Source organism: Strigops habroptila, chromosome 6, assembly GCF_004027225.2.
Source record: "Strigops habroptila isolate Jane chromosome 6, bStrHab1.2.pri, whole genome shotgun sequence".
Lineage (NCBI taxonomy): Eukaryota > Metazoa > Chordata > Aves > Psittaciformes > Psittacidae > Strigops > Strigops habroptila.
In genome coordinates this window covers 17,180,483-17,192,924 of record NC_044282.2, presented here as the reverse complement: position 1 = coordinate 17,192,924, position 12,442 = coordinate 17,180,483, and the positions used below count along the sequence as shown (strand labels likewise).

Below are 12,442 nucleotides of genomic sequence, written 5' to 3'. Positions count from 1 at the left end.
AGTCAAGTCAAGAAAACCCTGGTGAAGCAGGAGAGGTCCGAGGTGCCAGTAACAGGTGTCTCCTACCTCTGTCTCAAGCATCCTTTATACTTACATATTCTCAGGCCAGCTGCCTTTTTCCACCCATAGATCTTGGTGGTTATGTTGCTGGGGAGGCTGCAGCACCAATCTCAAGTCAGTATTTTTTATTTTTTTAGCTACCAAAATATAATTTAACTCTGATGCAAAGGAATTCAAATAACTCTCTCTGTGAAGAATATGAAGACTCTCAGCTTTTAAAAATACTTCTGACCTTTTTCACATAAATCAAATCTGATGCAAAAGTATTCTCATGGGAGCAAAGATAACTAAGATATCTTTACATTAGTTGTGAAGAGTATCACAAGGAGCAATATGCAAAAAAGTCAATTTATTTCCACTTAAAACCAGATTTTAGTTCAGGTAGCATAAGCCTCTTACAGGACTTAAAGATTTTTCTGGGTTTGATTTTGGCACAGAACACTGGTATCTATTTTCCTAAGAAACATGATTTTGAAAAAGCAGGTAGTTGTGAAGAGGTTACCTAGCCCAGCTAGTGAATTTTGATATACGTACTGGAAACAAAAGGCACAAAATACACACCCTCTTCATAAAATAGCATTTCCACTGTAGAGAAAAGAAGGTAACCTTGAAACCAGACTAACAAAGATTTCATTAGGTTTATACAGCAGGAATGGTTTGGCTCCAGGTCTATTTAATCCAAACTCTGAAGGTTTAAATCCCACTTTATTACAAGAGCATTACTTGCTCAGAGTTAATTACAGATTCCAGTTGGAGCATTACCCTTTCTGCAACCAAACGAGCAACTTGGCTAATAAGACAGCTCTGCAACATCACTTTTTTGGCACTTGAATCCTGGACTTGGCATACCTTAAGATGAACGAAAATGTCAGCATTAAGACCCTGTTACAGAAACACAATGCCTTCCCAATAGATAACAGCATTCTACAAGGGATACTTTTGAACCCTTACTTTATGAGTGGTGTCTCCAGCAACCCACCTTCAATACTATTGATTGCCACTCAGAGAGAAATTTCTGTTTCCCAACTCCCCATATGAGAGCAGAAAGCAGAAAGCTTCAGGAAGAAAATGAATGATTTTTAATCTGTGCCAAAATTTTTGTGGAGAACAAGGAAAAACATTTTTAGAAACAAAGACCTGAAGCCATGACTGAGGTGGCTGTGCCCAAGCCTTTGCAACTCGATGCACTGACACAGTTCAGCTCTATTCCACGAATGCATGAGGACCATGTTTCCCACACACCCTGTCCCGCAAAGCTCTTGTCTCAGAGGTGCAGCTTTGTCCTCTTGGTAACTGTGACATTCAATAAAAGGCCAGCTGCTGCAACTGTGAGGTGTTACAAGAGGGGACGCTACTGCTTTATATGCTTTGTTTCTGCCATTCAGGGAAGCTGTTGAAAATTCCCAGAAGATCATAGAAAACAGTTCACATACCTCTGGGAATAGGCGGGTGCTGAACCTGAGCCCTGTTTTTGCAGCCTGGAGGGAAAAAAACCCCATACCTCTTTCAACTCCCTATTCTGATTGTTTAAATCAATGTTGTGGTCAGAATGCACCAGGCTGTAAAGTATCTGGTAAAACCATAATGCTCATGGATCACAAATAAACCCCAGATGACATACAGGTTTTAGGTGTAGTATTTCATAAGGAATCAGAAATACATTTTTTTTTTTTTCCTTCCTAAAATCAAATTATAAGGGCCTAGAAGGGATGATCCTTCCTCAGTTGCAGAGGGAATCAGCAGAAGCCCCAGAGCATGACAGAAACAGAGAGTGAATCTAGTGCAAATCTATTTTTAATGTTGCTGCTGTTTACAGCAGCCTACTCCTCTTAAATACCACTCCCTCCTCTTCCTGTGCTGAGACAATGCTTAGGGTTAAAACACAGGCCTTAGGGTCTAAGTGTGAATATAATGAGCAGCATGATTCTAGAAGAATGTATCAGTTTAACCAAAACTGAGAAAGAGCAGTGTTCTCTGGAGGGACAAGACTAATAATAATTGGTAGGATTTTTTTCTCTGTAACATCAAACCCTAGTTGCTGCAGTGCATCAGTTTAGACTGATTGATGCAGTAGGCAAATACATCGACTTTCCAGCTCTACAGCCTAGATAGGAAAGATATGAAATGGCAGTTCAAATACTGTGCCTGTGTCAAATCATTAGAGAGTCTGACTACGAGCTCTTGTTATTCTGCAGCCAGAACTAGGTTATATATGAATGCTCAGATTTTGTCTTGTTAGAGAACATTCTGTCAAAGGCATCAGGAAAACCTGAACTTGAACAATCTGGAAAACAAAAGCTGTGCTTTTGATGTTTTGGTGGTTTTTTTTGGTTGGTTTTTTTTGGGGGTGTTTGTGTGGTTTTTTAATTTATTTTTTTTTTTAACTAGTTGTCTGGTTTACTCTTCAGGAATAGATAAAGAGCTAACAGCAGATGGGGTGTTGAATAGTATCTGTATAGCTTGCCTGAGATTACAGTGAGAATCTCAGAATTCCTGAAATTTTCCAGCCTTCAATTTTCTCTTCTCTGTGGAAATAAATGACAGAAGAGAAAACTGGTGACATTTTAAAGTCTCTTTGGAAAGAAAGAACAATTTAGAAACAGTATTATTATAGACTGTAACACACTTATGAACAGCATGTAATAAAAGCTTTTTAATAATATTTGACTTAATTACCCAGATTACTGTCTCGTCGGTATTTCATGGTTATCACTGAACACCTTCAATTTACATTCTTAAATAAGTTACTGTGTAAATAAAGTATGCTCAGAGTTCCTGTATTTGGACAGTACTTACATTTAATTACAGATGATCTGGATATATTTATAGGTGCAAAATACATTAAAATTGTTTTCAGGAAATAAGCTCAACTAGCACTAACTCTGGAATCTAAATGTTCACAACAGCACCGACAGCAGCTCAGCTATTTATTTGAACATGCTTTTCAAAATGTACTTTGGGATGCAGTAGAAAAGAAATTCAAAGAAATGCCAAAAAGAGGGAAGCACAAAAGATCAAAACTCCATAGCCGATTGGATCAATAAAATATTAAACAGCAGTTCTTAAATGTAAGTACTACACCAAGTAGTAGTCTGGTTGGTCTTAAATGGTGTTAAAGCCCTTGTTTTCTATAGGAGACAGTAATGAGCATTTTGCCTATTCAATCCAATCAAGATTTAGGCATCGTGCTATAAAAGCAAACATATCTGACACTTCTTCTATAACTTTAGCAGTTGGCTTTCCTGCTCCATGCCCAGCCTTGGTGTCAACATGGATGAGAAGTGGATTGGTTTGTTTACGGCTTCGGCCCACAACATACTGCAGAGTAGCAATGAACTTCAGTGAGTGAAGAGGGACCACACGATCATCATGGTCTGCTGTGAGAAGCAACGTTGAGGGATACTGTATGCCATCTTCTTCTGGTAGTTTGATATTGTGAAGCGGAGAGTACCTGAGAAGAGCACACAAATCTTTACATACTTTTTCCTCAAGACCCAAAAAGAAGGTCCTCTCATACTGAAATCATCACAGTGGCATTTGATAGCACCCAGAATACTACAGTTTTCAGTCACATATATCAGAATTGCACTACTGGCAACTGCTGATGGTGGCCACAAAACTCTGGCTCTCAACTGTGAAGCAAGTACATTTTTTTAATTTCAGAGAGGCATATGCATACCTCTCATAGAAATGCCAAAAATATCAGGAATGGGCAATAGGGAAACTGAGGGAACACCATGCAGGAAACAGAAACAAGAACTGTAAGTTTTCCTGCTTTCAATGGATGACTTCAATTTTTATTTGCTGAACAATGAACAATCTAACTTTCAAAATTCACTTTCTTTGCAGGAGGATTTACACCTTTTAGCTACTGCAACATAACATAAAAGGTGTATCTACATACCTCAACACAAAGTACCCTCTAGCATTAGAAATTAAAGGTAAACCACAAAGAATTCCATCTAAACATTTCATACTTCATTTAGACAAAGCTACACCTAGAAAAAATGTTACATTCCTTGAGTCAAGAGTAGGATACTATTTTTTCCCCCTATTTCATGACAGGAAATACAGAAGGAAATTTTGCTTTATTTTTGAATGAATTTCCCACTTGGAGGAGTACCCAGGAAGTAACTCCAAATTATATTTAAGAACACATGACAATATTTGAATGTCTAACCTAGCAGATCTCTGGCTTCCTCATTTTCATCTAAGGAACAATGTAAGTGAATTTTCAGACTATTATTTGTTTTGAAAAGAAGTTAAATGATAGTCACTACATACCACTATTTGCCTTATGTATTTTTTGGGTGTCTGTGAAGGCACCATCTAAGCAACATTACATATAAGTCTTCCTACATTTGATAAGCAATTGCCAGCTATTGAAAAGGAGGGAAAGAAATATTTCAGGTACTGCCATATAAGATGTTTCTAAAATTATGCATTGAGATTTTTGAGTAAGCATGTGTTTAAGTAGGTATGGAGTGACTCCTTGCTGCAGATGTATTTCTCTCTATCACAGAATGAATTTAAAACTTTGCTTCTACTTTACCTCTTCAGAATATCTGAATTTACAGATGTGCAAGGAAGTTTCAGTGTCCAAAATCATGAAGATTATTTGGATCATTTTTATAACAGTTAATCTTTTATGTATTATCTAAAATCTAATTTATCTATTGATAAAAATCAAATTATGAAATTTGTTAGTTGTTTCATGCACTATATTTACAAAAACATGTTTTCCACTGAAGACTTAAATTAGACAACAGAAGGTTTTGAAACAATCTAATTACAATGGTCCCAACTGACCATCTAGTATTTGGACTTGACATTGAATTTTTTATTTTTTTTTTTTTAAATAATCTTTCCAGACCTCTCAGCAAGGAGTTAGGAAATGAATACACTGTTATGGCCATTCGATTCCTACAAATAGATCCCATTCACATTGTATAATATAATTCACAATGGTGATTGTCTCTCCCCATCGTAAAAAACACTATTTATGTAGCAGTTCGCTTGAGAATATTCTGTTGTGACAGCCTAAAGGAGTCATTATTCAGAAAGAAAACCTTATGAGTTGTTAAAGCTGTTTGTAGAACAAGGCCTTCGAAAATATGACCAGTTGACTCAACAGGGCTTTGAAGTTAATCTTTCATGTGAAACTGACTTGTAGGGAAATGCTGTACCCCCCACATCTCATGTGGGAAAGGACTAAGTAATTCTTAGACTAGATATTGAACATGACAATCTGAAACTGTTGAGCAGACTATGCATTTTAACAACCACAGAGGTATTTAAAGGCACTTACTTGCAAAGCCATTCAAACTGCTCTTTACAGTCGGAGCAACCGTAGTCAGTGGTCCAAGCATGGCCGATGGTGTACTTGTGGAACTTGAGCATGTCCATGACTCCCACTTGGGCAATAGCACAACCAAATAGGTCAGGGCGCTGATTAGCACAGGCAGCTTTGACAAGAAAACAACTCTATTAGTATTCTTATCTCAAAGAATTAAGCTCAGCAGTAAAAGGTCCACTGCCAAGTTCATGAAAGCCAACTTCCAAAAAGCTATCTTTTATAAACTCAGTTTCTTAAAAACAAGAAAAAACCCAAGAAAAAAAAACCCCAAAACTGTAAAGTTAAAACAATGTAAGAAGAAGCATGGATTACCATATAACATCTGGAGCCAAAAAACTTCAGTACAAAGTATCTGATATAAACCCAATTGCGCTGGGAGAAGACTGCCATGAATACAAAATCAAACAGACTTTTAAGCAAAACCAAAAGCAAATACGCTAATGAATAAAAATTATAACTCCCAAAGATGGTATGCTCAAAATTGTTTAAGAGCTATTTCCTTGTTCTTCAGGCGCCAAACGTGCTGTTTTCTGAAAACTGCCTTCCAAACTAGCAAACTGGGTTTAAAGGAGAAATGCACTTTTTAAAATACGTGAGCTTTGGACTACTGAATTGAAGGTTACTAAAACATTCACTGTCTAAACCTTTAATATTAGTATCAGCAAAGAAAAGGGCATTAAGGAACATTTACTAATGAAAGTTTTCTTCTATAATTACTATGTAAACCCATATGAAAAGAGTTTTGATAAAAGCATACTACAAAAATCAGAGGAATAACCTCATCTTAATAAAACAAATAACTGTTATATGTTCTTTTTTTTTTTTTTATGACCTCCATCTTCCAGTACTGGAAAGGACAATTTCTTCAAGAACAATGCTTGCCTCATATATTTTAAAAATAACCACAGTAGGTCCATCTAGCTCACTGTTCAGTTTATAAGAGTGGCAACTGGCAGATGCTCTGGGAAAAGGAGTAAAGCAAATACTGGGAGATACTTCCTGTACATTATCAGTTTTTGAACTAGTTGTTTAGGTTTTCCCCGAGTTGGAGTTACCTGCAGCCATCCTGTTAAAACAACCATCAAAACCCATATCCTCTGTAAATACATCCTTTCTTAATGTTTATTCATCTAGCATTAAGTCACAAAGATTCCATCTATTTCATACTTCTTTTAGAAAAAGCTACACCTAGGAAGAATGTTACATTCCTTAAATCAAGCGATCTAGTGTTCATCATAGTCTGCAGCAATAAGCTCTTCAATTCCAATCTCTGTTGCTTGATTAAAATCTGTTGTCTGGTGATTTTACAAATTCCCCTGCTTTTTTTGAATTTTAAGAAATAAGACCACTGAAATTTTCACATACCTACTACAGTGGATCCCAGAATCCTTGTCTTTATTCAGAGCTAATCACTGCACATCCACATGTAGGCACAGTCTTTCCCAAATTATTCTATCTCCTCATTTTCGTCCATTGTGAAAATGGATTGTTTATTCCCATTCTTTGCCTCCTGCTAACCAGGATATTGCTATGACATGACCTTGCTTTTTGCTCAGCAAGAACTTTCTTGCATAGCCTTATGCAAGAGACCTTGTCAGAAGCTTTTGAAAATCCAAGAATAACTCCTCACCAAGATCACTGTTAAAAGCACCATAACACTGCCTGACTCCTTCCAATAGCTCTAATAGATTTGCAAGATGTGACTTCAGCCTGCAAAATTCTTCCTCGACAGCTATTACTTACCGGCTTTAGCTGGTTAGCCTATTAGAGAAGCCAGCTTTACTCATGTGCAGCTTGTGGATCACCATGAACCATTTAAAAATTGGCATTACACTTGCCCCCTTCTGTTCCTCAGATATTCAGGCTTAGTAGCCTGCAATTTCGTATCAGAGTTCACTTGGATTGTGTGTGTCCACCATCTGGTCCTGGCAACACACTACTTTTCATGTGATTGATTTACTCCAAAACCTCTTCTGCTGATGCTTCAGCTTGAGACAGCTCCTCAGAGTGTTCCCCATGAGGAAAGACTCTGGTGCAGGGAACTCCCCAGGCTCCTCAGGAGGGAACATCAATACAAATACACCATTTAGTTGTTCTGCTCTGTCACTATCTTTCCTCTAGTGCTCCTTTTACACCTTGCTTAATGTATAAGCTCCATAGATCCTCTGGCCAGGTTCCCGCTTCTGATGTGCATAGAAAGCTTTCACTGCTAATCTTTATAGTGGAAGCAATTTGCTCATCAGTTTCCTGTAGTCCATCAGTCTCTCTCAGAGTTTATGCTCTACCTTGTTTTCTATTTTTGAACATGATTTCTGTTTTCTGAAGGATGCGATTTTACTTCTGGTCATCTGTGTTATGAAGCTATGCTAACTCTTTCTGGGTCCTTTCTGAGTGATTTTCGTAAGAGATATATGGTGCCTTAAATGGCTACCATGTGAAAGCTCTTTACCCCTTTTAACTGAAGCTTTAGATCAGATGCCTCCCCTTTATGTTATTTCCTTTTATGAACACAAATTATATTCTGGTATGAAAAAAAGCCAAAACAATTATCGTATAACATTTCATTTTAGCATTCTTTATTGCAGAGTGTCTCTTGAAGCAGTGTGTGTTGCTCAGGATTTCATAAAAAATTGCTGCTCCTAGTTCCCTAAATAGTTACTTCAGTAAGAAATCACTTATGGAGGCACTCATCCATTCCCACTGCACCCCTTTAATTAGTCATTATACTTAATTATATGCATTAATAAACTGTAACCTGGAACAGAAATTTATTTGTGAATTTTACTTCCCTACATTTAGTTGGAGCTTTAAAATTCAGTACAAAAGTAAGATTTCAAAACCTCAGATCTGTTTGTCGAAGCAAACACGAGAGGTCAAACTGCATTTGCGTGAAGGAGGTTTTCAGCTCACAGCTGTGGTTGTACTCAGCTTGGGGATCACATTGCAGGACAAAGAAGTCTTGTTTTGCAGTTGAATGAGGCAAGAGCTCAAGGCTCTGCACTCCTCAGAGACACCTCCTGTTAGCCTGACTGAAAGGAAACAGTATTTTTAGAGTGACAATACTCTTCCTTGTCACTTTTTCTTTCAATAAATGAGAACTGAGAAAATCTGGCAGTGAGTCCTTCCACCTAAAGCAGGAGTTATGCTCCCTAGTGCTGCATGAACAACTATTGCAAAATTTAGTTCTGCTTTGATTGAAAAAGCACTTACAAGAATTTACTAAATTAACCTAATGCTACCCAGTCAAGGAAACTCCCTATCTGGCTCATCAAATGCATGGAAATACAGCTGGATTGTAATCCATCTGTGAGTACAAGGGAAGGTTTCTAACAACAGACTTCTCAGAGCAGGGAGGTCTAGATTCCTAACACCTGTCTCCTACTGGAATGAAGTACACCCTGCAGATGGCACTTGCTTCCCCTTACCTAACTAAGGAGCCCAGCTGACTTGTTCAGCCAGAAACACAGGGGTTTTGATGACTAAAGCTGGGTAGGACGAATCTCATCCTGAGTGAAAGAGAAGTCCATGTAACCACAAAATAGTGTTTTCAGAAGCTATGTAAAATGTTGAAAGTTTAACTGCATTTCCAATTATATATTTACACTCAGATAAAACTGACTTGTGCAATGGTGTACAAACCCTTTAATCTGTTACCATATCATTCATTTCTACTGGTGCTCCTATTTACAATGCACAAGTAACTCCTACCATCTCTAACCAAGAAGTATATAAGCAGAAAGGAAAAATTCCACTTTACATATACTTGCTATTTTAAAAATAAGAATGCAGGAATAGCCAAGATGGCTTAGATCAAAGATCTGTATAACACCAAATCCTGTTTCTTATGCTGGATGCTACTTCACTGAAAAATAAAATAAAATCAATACAGCCAGTATTCAATGGCAGATAAATAGGAAGGAGTATAAAAAGAAGAACAAGCAAAGAGTGGGCCTAGTAAAACTCTTCATTTTCTATAAATCAGTGGTTTATGAACTTGAAATGCCTTTTTTTTTTCTTCTCACGAGTAGCTCAATTCTGTCACACTGTCACATGCCTTTCATGCTATTTAAAAAAATACAAACTGCAGTATTATTCGTGTTTCCTTCTCCCTTCAAAATGGAATAAAATCTCCCTTTCTCTTCTACTGCTTTCTGACCGAGAGATTTAGTCAGAAACATATTTTGTGGTTCTTTAAATGCTGCTTAAACTGTGAGACATTTTTGTGACAGGCTTTTCTGTTTAAGAGGAGACTATTAATTTCCTTGAATTAAAGAACATGGCAGCGAATTACGTGTGAGAAAGATGCATTTATAACAAAGTTCTACAACTGACACAGTCCCTCAAAAGCTCATGACTTCTTCAAGTAGCTGTACTTGTATTTTGTGTCTCTCACCAGAGGCATTAATGATTTTATTTGTGGGCAGGTTTTAACTACACAATGAAGTAGAGCCAAATTGTTACATGTCCCTGTTTAAGGTTTTAAACGCAGAACTGTCACGTTTTCATTTGTCCTCTAAGAACAAGAATGCATGACCACAGAAAGAGTGAATGAGAAGCTCTGCTGAAAGATCACAGGGCATGGGTTTCTGGCTTATGCTACAGACCACACAAAGTTTCCCCATTCTACATTACAGATTTCTGGTTATTCAGTAATTATTTTGTAATAGTTAGCCCTAAGAAAGAAAAAATTAAAAAAACCCCGAATGTTTTTTAAGCATTCTTACTTACTGTGTGATTCTACCACAAGATTAGCTCTACCACACAAGACAGTAATTTTAAGCATGGCTTTAACAGTCAGCCTTTGCTATAGACTGCAGAATCCCAGTGTCCTATGCAAACGGCAAATGAAGTAAAACGGTATATATTTACACCTGGTATAGACCAATGCACTGATATTCTGGCAGCTTCTGAAAAGAGGATCTGGTAAATTTTTGTCTGGTTACTTTGATAAACCCAGCACCAAACCCAGGAAATATACAAGCAGATCTTACCAACTAAGAGGCCCCCATTTGAGCCTCCATTAATAGTCAACTTCTTTGGGGATGTGTAGCCTTCCTTGATGAGGTATTCGGCAGCACATTGAAAGTCATCAAAGCAATTTTGTTTGTTGGCCAAGATACCACCTGGCACACAAATAAAACAAATTAGTTGATACCATAAAATCCATTTGATACCATCTCTTCAGAAAAACATGCGTGCAAAAATACCTGGGAACAATTCCAGTTTCATGAACATTTTAATAATTGATGCGGCTCAGAAAGACTGCAAAAATGAAAGATTCTTTCAACAAAGAGAGGGTATAAGATGGTTCTGTCAATAACACTAATGCTTTCAGAAACTCTGAATAATACATACCTATACTGTGGAGTGAGTGCCATGTAATGCTTCTAACCAGTAAAACTAAAGCTAAAAGCTTTGCATTGCAAAATATATACAAAATGACCACATACAATCCACTTGAGGTTTGATTTAATGGGACTTTAACAGCATTAAACTCAGTGACAGTTTCTTAAGGCAATAAAGCCTCAACTTATAAAATAAGCTATATAAAATAAGCACTTCTAATTTCCTGGGCATAGAATATGTGGCTGGTAATTTAATTTTTTTCCGATTAGTTGCTTTCGAATCAGATGATATATAGCTATGATCAAACAGGGACTTCAGAATTGCATCTTGGTTTGAAATTTTATTAACTACCAATATGGAAATGCTTAAGATGCTGCCATCCTGTTAAACAAAATTCCAAACGTGATGAGATGTATGAGCAATAAATCATGACTGAAAATGTAGGTCCAAATGACATCATTGGTAAGACTTCCAGTTCTCAAACCAAAAGATTTTGCATGGTGGGCTATGGAAGGAAAAGCATAGTTTTCCCTACCAACTTTCAACTATTTGAGCAGAAGATTATCAACCCAGAGAACACACAGTTGGTCAAATTCCATGATCTTCCCATTTTAGATGCTTGTTTGGCAAGAGATGAAAACTGGCTTCTCCTCGAAGGTTATCCTACCTTAAGACTTGTTACGTTCTTTCTCAGGCAACACATGCTAGTAAGAAATAGGAACTAGGAAGAATTTCCTCATATGCCTGTAGCAAAGGCTGTGGTCCACCCAGGTAAGAGGAGCTCAGTGGATGCAGAAGGGGAACTCCAGTTCCTTCTATTTTAAAAGCTGGATATTTATTTGAAGCTAATTGCCTGAGGTTCCCACTGTGGTTCAGGAACCTCTGGGGCAATTAATTCTACTCTAAAATAAGTGAGATGAGCTATAATCTGGAGGTGTGTCTATCTCCATTGTTCATCCAGTGACTCTAGACATCCTATTTACACTGGATGCTTCATTCCTATGTTGCAAAGGTTTAGTAAGATAACTGACACTTGGTCATACAGATCACAAAGCAATCTTCAAATGTGTGGCAATAAAGAGGAAATAAATCTTACTCTTTGCTCAAAGTTCTGGTCTGGTGTTAGGTAAAAAACCTACCTATGCAATTAAACCTAAGTAAACAGACTTCCGGAATTAACAAAACCCAGATACATCTCTTCTTATGCAACTGCAGTAAAAGACTTGGGTCAAAATTAAGCAGGAAATAGGTGGACCAAAGGAGCATTATCGTATTATAATAAATTTTATTAAAACCTATTACAAACCAATCAGAAAATTAAAATTAATGAAGGATACTTCATCTTTAGCAATAATATCCTGTATCTGCAAGCATATATAGCTTCTATTTATGAAACTATTACATATTTAACTCAATTGGGAGGAAATGACCCAGACAAAAAGTTACCACACATGATATAGTAAAACCAAGACGTAATGATCTGGGAATACTGTTTTGTTTGATAAAAAGTTATTATGGATTAGTCCCATAGCAAATTGCTGAATCATAAACACCACTGTGCATTTTTGGTGCATTTGCCTTGCTGACAACATCTCCAGCAACATATCTACCAGATTCTTGGGATATGAATGAGGCATCGCCATTAAATAATTATGGGTATGTTACAGAGGTGAGTTGGAC

General features: G+C 37.2%; 1 protein-coding gene across 1 annotated transcript in view; it reads right to left on the bottom strand.

Annotated features, from left to right (window-relative positions):
• Positions 1-392: 392 nt before the first annotated feature.
• The window catches only part of PREP (prolyl endopeptidase), a 92,422-nt gene continuing 80,372 nt past the window's right edge, over positions 393-12,442 (bottom strand). The window contains exons 13-15 of the mRNA XM_030489229.1: positions 10,408-10,539; positions 5,369-5,525; positions 393-3,511 (exon numbers count right to left, since the gene is read on the bottom strand). Coding sequence (XP_030345089.1) covers positions 3,217-3,511; positions 5,369-5,525; positions 10,408-10,539 — 584 coding nt within the window. The 3' untranslated portion in view covers positions 393-3,216. The remainder of the gene's footprint in view (positions 3,512-5,368; positions 5,526-10,407; positions 10,540-12,442) is intronic.